Source organism: Limulus polyphemus, unplaced genomic scaffold (assembly GCF_000517525.1).
Source record: "Limulus polyphemus unplaced genomic scaffold, Limulus_polyphemus-2.1.2 Scaffold9, whole genome shotgun sequence".
Taxonomy (NCBI): domain Eukaryota; kingdom Metazoa; phylum Arthropoda; class Merostomata; order Xiphosura; family Limulidae; genus Limulus; species Limulus polyphemus.
The window spans coordinates 718,143-735,386 of NW_013665619.1; the positions used below are offsets into that span (position 1 = coordinate 718,143).

The 17,244-nt window shown below is 36.9% G+C and overlaps 1 protein-coding gene across 1 annotated transcript in view; it reads right to left on the reverse strand.

Moving 5' to 3' along the window:
- Positions 1-16,595, reverse strand: part of LOC106478188 — an 84,639-nt gene extending 68,044 nt beyond the window's left edge. The window contains exons 1-3 of the mRNA XM_022381883.1: positions 16,582-16,595; positions 14,459-14,576; positions 3,841-3,948 (exon numbers count right to left, since the gene is read on the reverse strand). Coding sequence (XP_022237591.1) covers positions 3,841-3,948; positions 14,459-14,576; positions 16,582-16,595 — 240 coding nt within the window. The remainder of the gene's footprint in view (positions 1-3,840; positions 3,949-14,458; positions 14,577-16,581) is intronic.
- Between the last annotated feature and the right edge of the window lie 649 nt (positions 16,596-17,244).

The following is a 17,244-nucleotide window of genomic DNA, read 5'->3' on the forward strand; positions in this document are numbered from 1 at the left end:
AAAAAAAAAAAAACCCTGAAAATAAAACATAAATGAAATATTGTGAAAAGACATACCCAAGTCAAAGGCAAACAGACGAGTGTAAAATTGCTATAGGAGGGAGACGATATCCACCTGAAAAAGATACAGCCAGATAGTGCAGTTAATAAGCAATAATTGAATAGGGAGTATTCCACATTCTGGCCTGAATGATTTCTTCCAACAAATAGCAAAGACGAGCAGCCAAAGACATGGTGATATGAAAAATTTGATGAGAAGAAACATTGAGAAGACAGCAACCTACCATGGATACATCTGAAATGCCAGCTAAGAAGATGACAAACCCAACCAGTAAGTGTGACAGGGGATAGAACATTGGAAACAGAAAGGTTCCATGGAATAAAAGGCTGGGAACATGAACCTCAAAAGGAGGCAGTATATGCCACATAACACTGTAGGAAGTGAACCAGACAAGGAAGCCAAATGGGATCAGAATGAGAGTACAGGTGGGGGATGTAAGGTAAAGAAATGAGTGTGAAAGCCAAAATATGACTTCCTGGGCAACAGAGGTCTTAGGAAGGAAGGACTAATCTGGATATATGATGACATAAGAGGAATGGTAGAGGATTCTGGTACCATCAATAGCATAAATATCTGTTTGCAAGCTAGGAGGAAAAGGAAAAATATAATATACAACATATCTGGTTAACCAGCTATAAAAAATAAGGTGTAGAGTGTGACAGACCGAAATAAGAAGGTGACAAAAAAGTGAATCCAATTTTCTTCTCCTTGATTGTATTCATCCTCAGAAACACTGTAAGGCTAAAAAATAAGAATAAATCATCAGCCAAACATAGGAATCTAGCTCCCTGTGAAATAATGCCTGTACCTCCTCAGCAGATAAAGTCAAACCTGATGCCTGGGTAGTCATATGAGAAGCGTTTTCTACTGTAATGGGGACTTCTGTTGTCGATACATTGAATCACAAAGTCATTCTAAGTTACCATGTAATTCAGTAACAATAAACAATTGAAGGCAAACAGAGTAAATGAAAACTGTTGAAAAAGGTACTGAAATGTCAATGAAGTACAACCATAAATGGTAATTACATGTGAAAAAAACACACATCTAAAGAACATTGTGCCAATTGAAAAAGTGAGGATTGACCAGAAACATCAGAGGGAGCTAGCGGCACCAATATAGGTGGCACTATATTATTGGTGGAAGGTAATCACATGCTATATACATGTTCAAAAGTAGCAAGAAATGTGTGAGGTATATAGACTGGTGTGCTGAGCCTTAAAATCTTTTAGCAAAGCTTAAGAGGCAGAAAGAGGTTTGAGACAGCTTTGTGTGAAAGAAGTTAAGACCATATTAGAATTAGGTATATTTAAAACTTATCTCCAGCTTTAGCTGTCAAACTAAAACTATTCCCTAACAATTTCTAGACATTACATGAGAAGTCACTATAGTACTTAACTGAATCAAGGTAATCCCTTATATGTGTCCTACATGCCCAGAACAGTACCACTACATTTATGATTGCAACACCCAAGAATTTATTCCAATAGAGGAGGAAGCATACAAACAGGGGTAAGAACAGATTTAAAACTGATTTTAGTTCTAAAATGTTAAATTCAAAGACAGTAACTTAAATATGTACACATATTTACAGAAACCTGGAATACTAACATTAAAAAGAGGGGATCAAAAGTAAGCAGAGTAATATTCTTTTTGAATAGATATACGAATGAATATTGAATATATGTTGGCCATCCTAATACAATTACTGAAAATGTTGTTTAAAAAACCTTAAAGGCTACAAATCAGTTATCATAAAGGGAACATCTACGAAGAGGTCAGTTGTATTTGAAACAGTGATATACAACACACATCATCCCATGCCATGTTCAGTAGATTAAGGATCTAACAAAATCAAGGCCTTCCTTTCTTGACATCTTATATGCCTATATCTTCAATTAAATGTTACAAAAGGGCATTTTCCTGCCACAATTAGAGGAATATTTAAATGTCAAATCTCATAGGGTTTGATGCAAAATTCTCCATAGAAATTGATCACTATTTAAGTTAATGCACACCTTATAAGTTGCTTCAACCAACTAGCACATGTCAGGAGAAAGGTTACTGTTACTAGAAAAATACAACAAAGAATGAAGAGTCATATGTCATTTTACATGAAAGACTGTAGGAGCCAAATCAAACATACTGGAACCACCTCAAACATAGCACCATACTCAGCATAAAGACACTAAGGGGTGCACAAGAGGAGGAAGTGGAGCAACAACCAAATGCACCCATCGTGATCCACAACACCAGGAAGTGCACCCGAGATGAACTCAGTGAGAAGGGACACCCTGAACACATGAGTGAGGACATATGTTGATTGGTTCAGTCCTAAATCCAAAACTCAACCACTGTGAACCGACTTCCATGTGGGAGTAAGATGAGGGATTCCATTCATATCTACACCAACAGAACACCACTGCTCTCCTATTAACTGAAGGGATGTGTTTTTTTTTTAATTTTATATGTCACATTCAGGAGGAGACCTCCATAGTCCACCACCCCAGCTACTTGGAACTGGAAAGTGGTAAGGACTCCCATACTTCACTGGAAGAAAAGGTGGCGGAGAGTCCGGAGGAATGATAACACCGGAAACAGTGCGATGGGTGATCACGAAACCATATATTGAAAAGCAGAACAAATCTGATTTATTTGATCTAATGAATGACAAGGATGGGCAGCTATCCCCTTCTGCTTTACCTATGAAATCCGCGGGTGAGTACTGTCTGGAATGGACATATTTAAGAAGCAAATATATCTCAAGGAATAACCTACAAGCAATCTTGCAGAACACACCATCTCTAGTATATTATAGAACAGTGTGCATTTAATGGCCATAAGAAAAAAAAAAAAAATCAACATGGCTTTTCAGAGTGGATTTGAGTATCAAACTAAGTAAGTAAAGTATACCTGGCCAGGCACCACTCACCACAGGGTGGAATCCAGATCAAAACATAGAATAGGACATTGAAAAATGTTCTATAATATGATAAAAAATCACAGATCTATATTACATGTACAGAAACACATGCTAGTTAACATTAGTTCAGAATTTATCTTCCTTGAAAGTATAATAAGAATGCTCATTGAAATCAGTAACCTAGGATTATGGGATAATGCACAAGGAAATTTCATTCTAGCTTAACAGTGTGATATATCATGCTTTTTCTGCAGCATACTTTATACCTGTTTAAACAGCATGCTACAGTCTATAATGCACAGCATAGAAGATATAGTTAGTCTAGCTATAGCCCCAGCAATATGTTTGGTTGTCAAATGAGTAAGATTTTTATCTATTTGTGTTTTTGTATTTACTTCTCTTCCTTGGTTGTCAATGTTCAATTTATACTCTGCTTGACTTTTTCTATAAACTGTCATGTGTTAAGGATACTTGGAACTTATCTGTAACTTATCACTATACCTGAACACCACAGTGGCATTGATAAATATGACACTAATAACATATACTTTCACTTTATTGTTTTTTCTTTTGGGGATACACACTATTTTTGACGGGGTTTCAAAACTGAACATTTCCTAAACATAAGAGGGCTAATCTTATAAATCTTACCACTCCAGGTAATTTTTTTGGCTTCTGATGACAAATAATGCAAAGAGTATCTTTGAAAAAATATCTTGGTCAATGCTATAACCATTACAATTCAAGCAACTGTACATAGGTAGGTAAATACAGTACATAGATGTGTAGATAGAATTTTGGAATCCATTAGACAAAAACTATATGTCAGTTACTTTTCATTATTTAGCACCACCAACCTTTTGGATAATATTCTTGACTACTCTAGATTTATCTCTTGGACAAGATATGATGGTTGTAGAGGGACCATTCCAGCCAACATGAGAAAGAAGAAGAATGATAACAATCTGAAATTAGATAAATTTTTCATCAATTATGTGTAGTACAGCAATAAATAAGGATATATTGTAAAGGATAATAACACAATGTAATGATGTGTAACACATACCTGTCTTTGAGGATGTAATGGGTTATCACAAGTGTTATTAAAGTAAGGATAATATATCTATCTTAAGAATTGAAATTATTTCTCTTACTATTTAGTAGCTACTGACAATATTCTTTACACTAGCAATTGGTTACATGTAACTAGAAAGGAAGTAGTAGTACTAATAATGATAGTACAAGTATTGTATAATAGAGGATTTTATTATTAGGTTTATCTATAATTTGATCTATAAATTGTGAAATAGGTCAATTTCAGTAAATTATACAATTACTGGGTGTGTGTAGATTGGTAATAATGAATAAACACTAGTATAACTTCAATACAGTTAAAAGTAGTTAAGGGATAAGTGGGATGGAATTTAAACTGAAAAATGTGAGGCCTGATTCCAACTTTTAGCAAGCTCACAAACATAGAGTATAGTACCTTTGCATGGCTTACTTAGCTAAGGATAAGTTAGAGATAGTTAGTGGAATAATGTATTACTAGAGAGGGGGAAATAGCAGAAATCAATGAACAAAGGCTGGAAATGTATAGAGTTAGGGGTAAAGGTTTCTTTGGAGTGGGTGAGAAGTTAAGATTTTCCAACATTAAAAAATGTCTTTCAGATAGATACTTGCCTCTGATCACAACAGCTTTCCTTGATTTGTGCTTCTTCTATATGCTCAATTTTTGCTTGCTGCTAGCCTTGAGGTTACCACCTAACATCATGCATTTATATGTGGTATAGCTGCATTGTAGCAGGCAAATGAATATGCAACAACCCTCCAACAAAAGGAGTGTGACACACCCTCCTAGCACAAATGACTCCCTCTATACTCCAGAGCACAATCACCACTTCAAGATTAGACAAGTAAAGATTAACCAGAAGTGTGAAGTGTGAGCAGAAGTCAGAATGTATCGGAAATATATTTTCAGTGTTGGAAAATATAAACTTCCAACACAATGCCTTACCTTTCTCTCAAATAACAGCTAGAATCCCAGATTGAAACAGTGGAGGGACCAGTGCAAAATTTAATTAGATGATAGTTCATGAGTTGGTATGGTCTGGAATGAACCTTATTCATGGAGCAATATACCATCAGAAACCCTTGAACAGTCTTGTGGAACACCCCATTTCATCAGTGAGTAATACAGACCTGAAAGGTTATTTGGTGCAGATTTAAAGTTAAGTATAACTGGAAGGCACCACTGGCCACTCAGCAGAATCCTGAGATATATAAATGAGCCACTGTAAAAGTAAGAGATAAGAAAAAAATAACTTACCTAGTCAGAGCCAGTAAGTTATTTAGTATGGCAACAGGAGGAAGTTGATATCCTAAAGAAGAAGAGAAGGTCAGAGGATGAAGATAATGTGCAATGAAAGTATAAAGGGCAGTCCATAAAACAGCATGCACGATTTCCACCAACGGATGATGAAAGTGAGCAACCAGAGAGAATAAGGTATCAGATTTAGTGAGAGGAGGCCTGAAATAGTCGATGTGCATCTACATCCAATAAAGCTTTGGCTGAATGGATGAGCAGCTGTAGCCATCCTATAATGATAATGGGAGAATTTTCTCAAGAAGATAAGGAATTCTATAGAATATATAGAAGGTAGCATGACAGGTGCCGTGCAGACCAAATAACAATGAGTCACACGTAATATCAATGAGAAATGGAAGGGAGAGAAATAGGAGTGAACAAATTTTCCCCGTCTGGAGGCACAGTAGTTTTAGGGAGAATAGCATAAGCAGGATAATGAAGAATATAATAACAATGGAAAAGAATATGGGAAGCATCAATGGCATTCATGTCAGATCTTCTAAAGCAACAGGTAAAAAGGAACAAATAGAACTGGTAAAATGGTAAAAGGAACAAGGGATTAAAAATGCAATGAGAGGAATGTCAAGGGCATGAAGAACAACATTCAGGCCCTAGTCAGGAAGGACTGCCTGATGAGGAGAATGAAGGTGGAAAAAACAATAAAAGAGCAGAGAAAAGACAGGAAAGGAGAATGCATGACTATAATGTGAAAACCCAAAAGTATTAGGTAGAGCTGCCCTGTAGCTAGGAATGGTTGAAAGCAATACGCCATATAAAAATTCAGCAAGGTAGAGGATAGAAGGACGGAATGTGGAGAAAGCATGATGCAAAAACCAATTATGAAATGTGCACCATTTTCATGGAAGGAGGGGGACATCTCACAAGGAACCAGACAAAACTCACACATGAAGACAGAGTGATAACATTGCCAGATGGGAGTGAGAGAGAAGTGAGTAAGTGAGAAGGAGTAAGGAGGGTGTCAGAAGATGAGGAGAAGGTTCAATAGAGAAAACATGGCCAATATGGCTAGTTTAGAGCAAGCAGGAAGACTCGACATGGAGTGACTGGAATGAGGAAAAGCACGTGAAGGAGAAGATGAATATGAAGATAGGCATAGAGTGAAAGGCTGGACCAGTGCTGACTGAATGCATCCACATCAAGAGCTGAGGGATGAAAAACTGGAGGCTAGAAAAGAGGAATTATGATGTTGAGCTGAGTGGCAAAAACATCTAGAAGGAGGGGTGCCCAGATGATAGCACAGCTACTGAAACACCAGAGAATTGAGGGACCACTTCATACGTACTATCTTGTTGGGCTTGAAAAGACATCCTTACTAAATGTTCACAAACCATTATAAGAAAATGATTCAAAGTCCAACATACCACCAAAAGCTCTGAGAAAGAGTGATACGAAGGAATGAATCATTGTGAAACCTTTGATTCAAAATCACAAGAGGAAGGAAGAGGAACACCCTCTATGGTATTGGGTGTATCAGGTCACCAACTGAAGTCTTTGATTAAGGAAGGAAGAACACAAATAGTGGAATACAAGAGGTCCCAATTGAAAATCCAGTGATCATTTAGAATCCATTGTAGACATCCCAAATAAGCATGACCCAAGGGTATATGGAATTCCATGGAAGCACAAGTCCCCAAAAGAGAGAGAAGGAGAGAATAGAGCATCAGAAACTAATTGCTCCCCATCCCTCAAATGAAGAGTAGAAGGCTGGACCCTGTGGAGATGCAAGCTGAAAAGCACCCAAATAAATTATAAACTAAACGGGTGTGAGATACAACTTCTCCAGTTTGACCAAACAAACTCAAAAACACCACCTCTCAAAGGAGAAGAAGAGGATGGATGTAGGAGGCTTATTGGGACAGAGAAAAATGAGAAAAGAAGCATCTGAGAAGTTCACCTCAGTCATATCAAGATCTGAGACAAAAAACCACCACAGGGTGAAAATAATCTCCATAATAAATCAAGGGAGATCTAGAAACCAACTAAGACATAAAATGACTAAGACTGGATGCCAAGCTAGGGATTCCTTAGGAACCACAAAAAAGGGGAATAAATCCTAGAGTCTATACCCATTCAGTCCAACACTTCCAAAGATGTTGGCAAGAAATGAGATCCTTGAAGGTGGGGAAGTAACAGGAAAAGGAGACAACAGAGGAAGAGAAGAAACAAACAAAGGGTAAGCTTCACTGACAGAAGTCCCAGTGCTCCAAAATTGGCTGCAACTAAAGAGCAAAGGTCCATAAACCTAAGTAAACAGGATTCACTAACCATGAGCCTATAGAATAGTCACTTCGAAGATTGACAGCACTGAAGACTATGAGTAGCAGGAGGATGGATGGGAAGTGATGAGAGGGAGAGAAGAGAAAGCAGGAGGAAAGGAGACAGAGAGAGGCAAAAGATGGTGAACCAGTGAGGATAAGAAAAAACATTGGCATGCAACCCCAAGATATGAATTCAGAGAAACAAGCACTCCAGTAAAATCATACAGGCAGATGAAAGGATCCAGATGAAGGTATCTGAGAGAAAAACAGACCTGAGTAACAAGGGAATCACAATAAACTCTAGCAACAGATCAACCAAAAATAATGGGATAAGGAAGATAAACATGTCACTGTAGAGAAGATAAGTGAATGAGCATCTGCTGAAAACCCCTCAAGGGAATAGTGGATTACCATAGAAAGAAGGTGAATGTTGAAAAAGTAATGGAAAAGGGTAAAGAGAGTGAAACGAAGGTGGAAAAACTTAAGCCCAAGAAAAGATGAACATAAGACAAAGGATCCAACTCCAAAATCTGAAGAAAAGACTGCAGAGTTTAGTAGTCAAAGAAATTCCATACAGTATGAAATTAGATCTAGTCATATGACGTAACAAAGGAAGAAGGTCAAGGTACACATGCACTAAAGTAGTGGTAAAAGTAATGGAATATAGACTAGCATAACTGGACATAAAGCAAGTAAAGCATAAAAATTAGGGAATGAATTACAAAGAGATGGAGTGAAATATACCTGAGAAACCAAGTCCCAAAATTATGAAAAAGGCTTAGGTTAGTTCAAGACAGCATGGGTATAAAATTAGGCAAAGGTGAGTAGAGTGAAAAACCAACAAAATCCTTTCCACCATGAATGAGAAACATAGGTGGAGATATGTCAGACACAAAAGAAGGCACAGGTTGCAATAACTACTCCACCACCTGCCACACAAAAACCACTGCTTCTCTCAACAGACAAAGAGAAACCCGACACCGATGTAGGTGTGATACTAGCATGAACATCATATTGTCGTCTCCCACAAGAGAAAGTAGAAGTTACTGATACTAATGAAATAATGTGAAAAGAAGAGCCCACAAAATCTGCAGATGCAGAAAAATGTTGGAAAGTAAAAATCCAACAATAAATACTTCCACAAAGGCAATGTCTTTGTAGATACTTCCAGTTAAAAAATGCCTATCTCTGAAAAGTTCACAAGTGAAAAAAAAAGATGCACTGTTACACACGAGTGCCAAATCAAGAAGTGACGACTGTGCTCTAGAGTATAGAGAGTCAGATGCAGAAGGAGGGTGTGTCGCACTTTTATTGGTGGAGAGTTGTTGCATGCTAAAATGCAGCCATACAACATGTAAACACATGATGTTAGGTGGGAGCCAAATCAAGAAGTGACGACTGTGCTCTAGAGTATAGAGAGTCAGATGCAGAAGGAGGGTGTGTCGCACTTTTATTGGTGGAGGGTTGTTGCATGCTAAAATGCAGCCATACAACTTGTAAACACATGATGTTAGGTGGGAGCCTCAAGGCTAATAGCAAGCAAAAATTGTGCATATAGGAAGCAGCGCAAATCAAGGAAAGCTATTATGTGAGAAGAGCTAAGGTACTATACTGGAATGAGAGTGCTTGGTTTGCAAGAACGTAATGTAGTAAAAATGTTAGGGCCATACAGGCAGGTTCAGTTAGCATTCAGGTACTAATCAATAATACACTTGTAACTTTGGCTGCTTGCAATGAAGAACGAGATAATCAAGAGGTTTACATTGTGGGAGACTCTCTCATTAAGTATAATAATAAAGTTATTTGTAGAGTGGAGAACTGAAAGACTAGGATAACATATAGAAGTTGCTTGTCAAGTGCCAAAGCACAGAACATTAGAGAGTGCTAAATTTCAAATGGACAGCAACTGCCTGTTGTATAAACCTACAAATGGAAAGGATGACGTTTTGAAAGTCTTCCGCCTTTCGTCTTCAGGTCAGTGTGTGTGTGGTGTACCTTGGTCTTTGTAGTGTTCTAGTGGATTGTGGAGAGCGTGTTAAGATTGGTTGGTTAAAACACATTTCTGACTGGAGGAGAGACTTCCTGTAGCCTCAACCAATGGTAGCCACAGTTTACTCACCTCTAATCCTGATTCTCTGTTTAGTGAAGGTTTTATTGTGTTAATGTAAAATGATTCTTTAATTTTTCTTGTCTCCCAAAATTTATCTGTGTCGATGATTCTAGCTTTTTCCCAGTTTATGTTGTGTCCAGTTGACATGGTGTGTTCAGCAATGGCTGAATTTTGTGTTTTCATGAGTCTTGTGCTGTCTTTATGTTCCTTTATTTTTGTCACGAGTCTTCTTCCCATTTCTCCAATGTATGTTTTGTTGCAGGAACACGGAATTTCATAAACGATGTTTTTCTGTTTTTTGTTGGCAGGTTTCTGTTTATTCTTCACCAGAATGGATCTTAGTGTTTTGTAAGATTTCCACCAGATGTCTATGTTGAATTTCTTAGATTTTCATTTGAGTTTTTCATTGACATGTGCTATTAGAAGGTATGATCTCCGAAGTGGTAACTTGAACTTCGGAATTTGTGGTGTAAAAATGACAATCAAACACAATTGTTTGATGAAAAAAGAATGAAAAACTGGAAAAATAAATTATCTGAAAAGTTGTTAACTGTTAAAAAAGAAAGTAAAAATCCACTTCAGAATAACAATAACAAAAAAAACAACATGAAATTGAACAAATTTGAAGAGCACAATAAAAAATGTCTTGACACGAGTACTGCCAAACAAAAAGCAATAGTTCATTAGAATCAAATAGAGGGAGTCACATATGTCAAGAGAGTGTGCTGCACTCTTATTGGTGGAGGGTTGTCGCATGATGTCTTCCATGCGAGACACATTTGAATCAGTTCATTGTAAAGTACAGGGGACCTCAAGACTTGCAGCATGCAATTTTTTTTTTGCATATAGAGGGCAACACTGAATGAAAATAGCTACTTATGTGAAAAGAGGTAATGTCCTGTATCAGAAGTCATCAATTCCTATCTTAAACTCCTATATAGAGCTGGCCTCCACTCTGCTGATTGAAACTTTTTTCCATAAGATAATCACTCTTTTGATAAATTAAAATTCTAATGAATATCAATACTTGCTACTATTTTTTAAAAGTCCTGAATAACGGGCTGGTGCCAGAGGATTGGAAGATGGCTAATGTTACACCTCTTTTCAAGGGAGGTGATAGAAATTGATGCAGTAATTATAGACCTATTAGTCTTGTATCAGTGGTGAGAAAAGTTTTTAAAAGCCTGATGAAAGATGTTTTGCGAAATCAGTTAACAAAATTTAAAATCTTACTTTATTAATATTTGACACTTTTTGAAAAGGTTACTGTTTATGTAGATGAGGGTATTGGTGTGCATTTGGTATATATGGATTTTCAGAAAGCATTTGACAAGGTGCCACATAAAAGGCTTCCTCAGAAGTTAACTTTGTAGGTATAGGGGAATAAGTTGGCTCATTGGATAGAAAACTGGTTAGATAGAAGAAAACAGACGATTATCATACATGGAGTTCAGTCAGGCTGAATTAATGTCACAAGTGGGTTATCTCAGGGCTCAGTATTAGGGCCTTTACTTTTGTGATTTACCTCAATGACATAAGTCTAGAACAATATTCCCCCTATGGACAATAAAATGCTGTTAAAATTGAATTAAAATAACAGCTTTATTAAAACTAGAAAAGCCAATAATTATATGTAAAAAGTAAGGATGCACGGGTAGTAAAATTTGCCCAAATGCCGAGTCTGGGTGTCAACCAGGACTGGATTCTCTCCTTGCCCCACCCCAAAAAAAAACAACAGCATACACAGAAATTAGATACAAAAACAAAATTGATGTTTATTACATTTAACCGAATATTCACCAACAGAACATTCAAGTTTTACTTTCAACTTTCAATGTCTAGCCCCAACTTCTCAAAGCCTAACCTCTATTGTTCTCAAAACCCACACCTTCCCCAGAAATCACTTCTCAAGCCATGCCTGTTATTAACCCCTAATACTTTCAGTGAGTGATCAGTCCTTGTTGCTCAGAACATGTTTTTTAAACTAAACCAATTATTGACTGTAAAAATCAGTACCACGTAAGTTGCCATAAAGATTAGGGCTTAGATGGCATTTTCAGTTACCCAGATTCGGCTGTTTTTAACTTCGACACTTAGCCAGAGCTGAGTATTATCGGGTAGTTCAATATCAGGCCGGGACAGATTATCTAGCCGGATACCCATGCATCCCTAGTAAAAAACAGATGTTAATGCACCTGCTGAACTCTAGACCACAGTTAAAGTTAGTACATCTAAAAATCTAAGTTTTGAGCAATTCAGCACAAATAGTTCAGAATATTGCTATTTCTCTGATCTCGATTCACTGTAAGTAGTCAGGATGTTACATCTTTGTACTTCTTTCTTCCTGGCTGCGGACCATGACCAACTATGGCCTGTGTGCTGTAAACTTGTTCATGCTAAATGTGATGAAATTCCAAACATTCAATTAAAAGCTTTGATGCCATCCTTCAGTGGAAATGTTTGTATTTGGCAGCTCATCTGTTGCTAGTTCATACCAATTCTAAAGATTTATTTCAAATGTTGGTTGATGACACCCTCAATGCTGTGGTTTGTAGATATAGGTGTCTTCATATAATCAATGATTGGATGCAATTCTGGTGGTAGTATTTCAGACAACTCTTTAAAACCTGAGGTGACATTGTCTGGTGAAACAAAAGCAAACGATATGATCATCCTTATTTTAAGCGAAAAGCCTATGTCATCTTGGTATTGCTTTTGAGGCTAAGTAGCTGTATCTTCCCATAAATATTTTGGCTTAAATGAAAAAAGCATCCTTTTATTTCAGTTTTAGGGAAAAGATTTTTCAAGCTGTTAATCATGGATTTTTAAAAAATCAACCATTATACTCACCAATCTCAAATTACTACTGACAGTTATCAGTTATTGAAGCAGAGTGGTATATATGGTTTCAGTTTTATCTGGCAGAAGAGAATATATGCAAAAAATGGCATGTCCATTGACAAAAACATGTATTGTATGCAATTGAGTAAATATGTCAGGTGCAGTTTTAAATGTTCTGCCAAGAAACAAATGTGGTGAACATTCTAAATAAGTTATGTTTTTGTGTGTTCCAAATATTAAAATTATTTTCCCTGCAGGACCTGAATCACATAAAAGGAAATCTTGGCCATCTTTTGTTGTCTTGTATCGGTCTGGTATAACAATAACTTCAACATGTAATAGCACAGAGATGGAATTATGCACTCGTTGTCTGCAACGTTTCACATCACAACATAGATGATGAACAAAAGGCAATTTTGATGCCGCATCTTCAGTTATCATTGAAACTGCCTGTGTGAATATTTGTTGTGGTGTTTCAGCATTAATAATATCCCATCTCGCTGGATCTGGTCATGGGTATGGTTATGCTGTTGGTCAATTATCTCATTCCCTAACACTTTAACTATAGCCTTACAGAGTGCTGTGTAATGATGTTGTTCACATTCATAAGACATAACACTATTTGCTAGATTGTTTTGCTTAACATATACAAATCCTTCAAAAAGAAGTTTATCTTCTCCTTTATCAGATCTCACAAATTCCATGATACTTAAGGGTTGAAATAGAGCTATATAAAACAAGCAAAAACCTGACACCTGACAAGGACCAAATGACACAATTTGCTGATTATGATTGCCTTGAAACTAGGGTACCTGCACATGTTCATTAGGATGTTTCACAAATAACCTTTTTTTTTAATTTACTGCCATCTATAATGCAACATTTCGTCTCTTTTGAATCACCTCTATCCAGAAAAAAGGATATTGTCTTGGGTGATAATGTTCTTGGGGGGGGGGGGATATTGTCCTGATGCCCAATGACATAGATGAAGGAATGGTCAATAAAGTATTTAAGTTTGCTGATGATATTAAAGTTTCTGAGTGTTGATGGCTGTGAGAAAAATGCTGCTGACTTACAAAAGGATTTGGGTTATTGGATGACTTAGACAAATAAATGGCAGATGGCTTTTAATTATAATAAATGCAAGATAATGCATGTGGGATATCACAATTTGAATTATGAGTGTAATTTTGATGGAAATAACCTTAACAGTGTTGTGGAAGAAAAAGATCTTGGAGTTCTGGGTTGATCAATCTCTTAAACCATCAAAACAATGTGCTGTTGCTAATGGCCGGTCAATAATTGATTTTAAGTTGTAACTACAGATATGTTGAATACGAGTCTAAAGTAGTTTTAACATCACTGTATAGGTCATTATTTGGGCCACATTTAGAAGTAGTGTATTCAGTCTTGGTCTCCTTATATTAGAAAGGTCACTGAACTGTTAGAAATGGTTCAGAGGATGACTACTAGGATGATATCCAGAAAGTTATTATTTATCTCACAAGAAATTGTATTTTCAATAGATACTTATCTCCTCACACATTTTATTTATCTTCCTCTACATGTCTGCCAAAGAGACTTGCATGCCACTAGCCTTGAGCAATTCATACCTAATTTCATGTGATTTTACATGAATTGCACCACAGCATTATGATGTCATCACAAGACAAAAGCCCTACACCAATAGGGGGCAATACACCTCCATGCGCAATAACTCCCCCTATGTATTTACTCTGTGAAACTTCATTGTTTGATAAGGCAGGGAAGAAACCTGCATCAGAAGTGGGGAGTATGAGTGGGAATGCCTGCAGAGGTACCTATCAGAAAAATATTTTCAGGTAAGGAAAATATTAAGTTATGAAATGATTACTCACATCTTCACGTAGCAAGAATCCCACAATGAAATAGTGAATGGTAGTCTTGTAGAACACCACATCCCACAGTGGACACAGGTAGAGTACAGCCAGGGCAGATGGTATGAGCACTTTTATCCTGGCTCAATGCAGGTTTTATGTAAGTATACCCCGGGGAAGCAACACCAGCCACCTGGTGTGATCCTATGGAATGAAAGAGGGGCTCTGAAAGAGAAATAGTATGTATTCTTCTCAAAAATGGTACAGTGATTGAAGAATGCCAACCTGTGGAAGCTGAAAACCATCAAATAGATAAAACAGCCAGAATGAGGTAGAGAAGGAGATGAATGGATTGAGAGTCCACATGCCCACTTGGAGGAGGTCATTCAAGCAAAGAAGAGATGTAAGAGAATGAAAAATGTTATGAACCAAATGTAAAGAAAAGTCAAATAGTCTGCAAGCATCCACATGCTGGGACAAATGTGTCAACAGAAGAGTTGGTGGACCCATCCCATAAAGGATGGAGGAAAGAGATCCATGGAAAAAGAGAGGTTCCAGAATAGGAACAGATGAAGGCAGAGACCACAGAACAGCCCAATAGGACAGAGGAGCTAAGCAGGTTCAAATGGTCCAATAGGCAAGAGACAGAAGGAAGGGAGAAAGGAGAAAAGTATGATGTACATCCTGAAAAAGAATGGATCAGTCTGGGGAAAGGAAGAGATAAGTGCAGTGGATGAGGGTGCAAGAAGCATCTATAGGAAAGATATCAGAACAACAGTAATTGTAGGAAAAAGTATGAGCTCCATTTATTCTATGACTGTTCTTGTGCACAGTTTTCATAAAATAATTAAGAACTTCAAAATTGAAAAATGTACAATAATTTATTGTATAAAGGTAAAAGTAAAATATACAATTAAAACTAAATGTCTTGGTAGAAAAAAATTCCACCATGTTCAGGAGACCATTATTGTGCATTTTTAAATGTTGAAGTTCTTACTTATTTTATGAGAAGTAGAAGGAAACATGTCAGAAAAAAAAGAGAATACAAAAGTCCGGAAATCAACAATTTTAAGAGGAGATGCACAAGATTGCGTAAAAACTTGTTAAGATCTCAATCAGGCACACCTCCTGGTACTAGAAAATGAGAAAGGCCATAGAGAGAGAGTCACTTAACAACTAGAAACGGTTGAGACTTAGAATCTATTGACAAACAATTAGGTAAGAAAGGCAAAATGATGGTGCATAGAATTACTGTCAGAAGGAAAGAGATGGCAGAATGACCAACGACCTGCCACAGATGGTGATAGACAAATACAGTGGAAGGAAAACAAGAATGTGATAAGAATAATGACACATTACAGTGGAAAATCTGGCCTAATGGGTGATAGGTCTGGTAAATTCCATGCATGAGGGTGGGGGGAGAATATCCCTCTATGAAGGAGGGAAGTGTGAGTTTGACGCAAGAGAGAGAGAAAGAGAGGGGATAATGGTAAGAGGAAGGGGAAGTCGAAATATCAAACAGACCAAGGCTAAGTCACTAAAAGAGGCCCCAGTGATAGGGCCCAAGAAGGATAGTAGTGTGTAAATCTGGGGCCTAAAACGAGGAAACGAATGGAGGAGTAGTTAAAGAGAAAGATGTAAGACCAGGCTAGGCTAGGAAAAACAACAACTAGAGCCTAAGGATGAGAAACAGAAGACCTGAAAAGAGAAAGCTCAGAGTTGAGAAGGATGGCAAAATCATCCAAGAGAAATGTGTCCAATCAAAGGTAAAACCCAAGGAAAATCTGGGGGGTGTAGAGGTTACTCCTTTGACAGAATACATACTGGCTGAAAGAGGCAGTCTGCTACCAAGATTGAAGCTTTCAGCAAAGGATGTGAATGGTTAACACTGAAAACAAAATGGCTCTGGAACAGGAATCACAAGGATGGTTTAAGCAAAAAAAGACCATGGAATAAACTGAGTAGAACACGACCAAGTGAACCATTAGTAGGGGTACATTGTGTGGATGGCTTAAGAGACTGATTAACCAAAACACAAAGATCCTTTTTGTCCATAATACTGTCAAGGTTATTCCCGTCAACATTATACATATAATTTATATAATGATAACCTATATGCATCGCTTTGTATTTATTATAATTACAAGCCATCTGCCATTTGTTTATCCAACCCAAAAAATGATATAAATTTGTAAAATAGCAGTATCTTCTTCCAAGCCAACAACACTCAAGATCTCTGTAACAGCAGTTAGGAAATTTACTGATCATTCTACATCTATGTCTCTAATCATATAAGTATTGTGTTCCATGTTAATGCTATCATCTTAATTAAACACAAATGATCTTCACATATAGCATTCCAGGAGAACCTCGACTGGATGACTGCTTTAGCCACATCACAGTTCACTGTCTCCATTTAGTTTTCCATGCTTTTGATATTGAACATCTCTCTGAACAGCAAGAAAGTTCAGATAATCTACCTTAGAGCAATATTAACATAACAAAACAAAGAAATCAAAAACATTTCATGGCTTTAGAGGGCTTTTCATTTTTAATTTCATGTTGGTGTAACACAATTGTTCAGTATAGTTGCTTAACATTTTTAGTGACAGTTTTATTATTTTTGTAAACTTTATTTTAGAGGTATTCTTATGAATTAAGCATTGATGATGTTCATAACAAAAGACATAGATAGGGTGGGATGTTTAAAAAACTAATGCCTTTAGCTATGAACTTAGCTGAAATTTTAAGTTTAAGAATAAGATGGTTGTCACTGATCCTTATAATGCTTCATTTAGAATATTTTT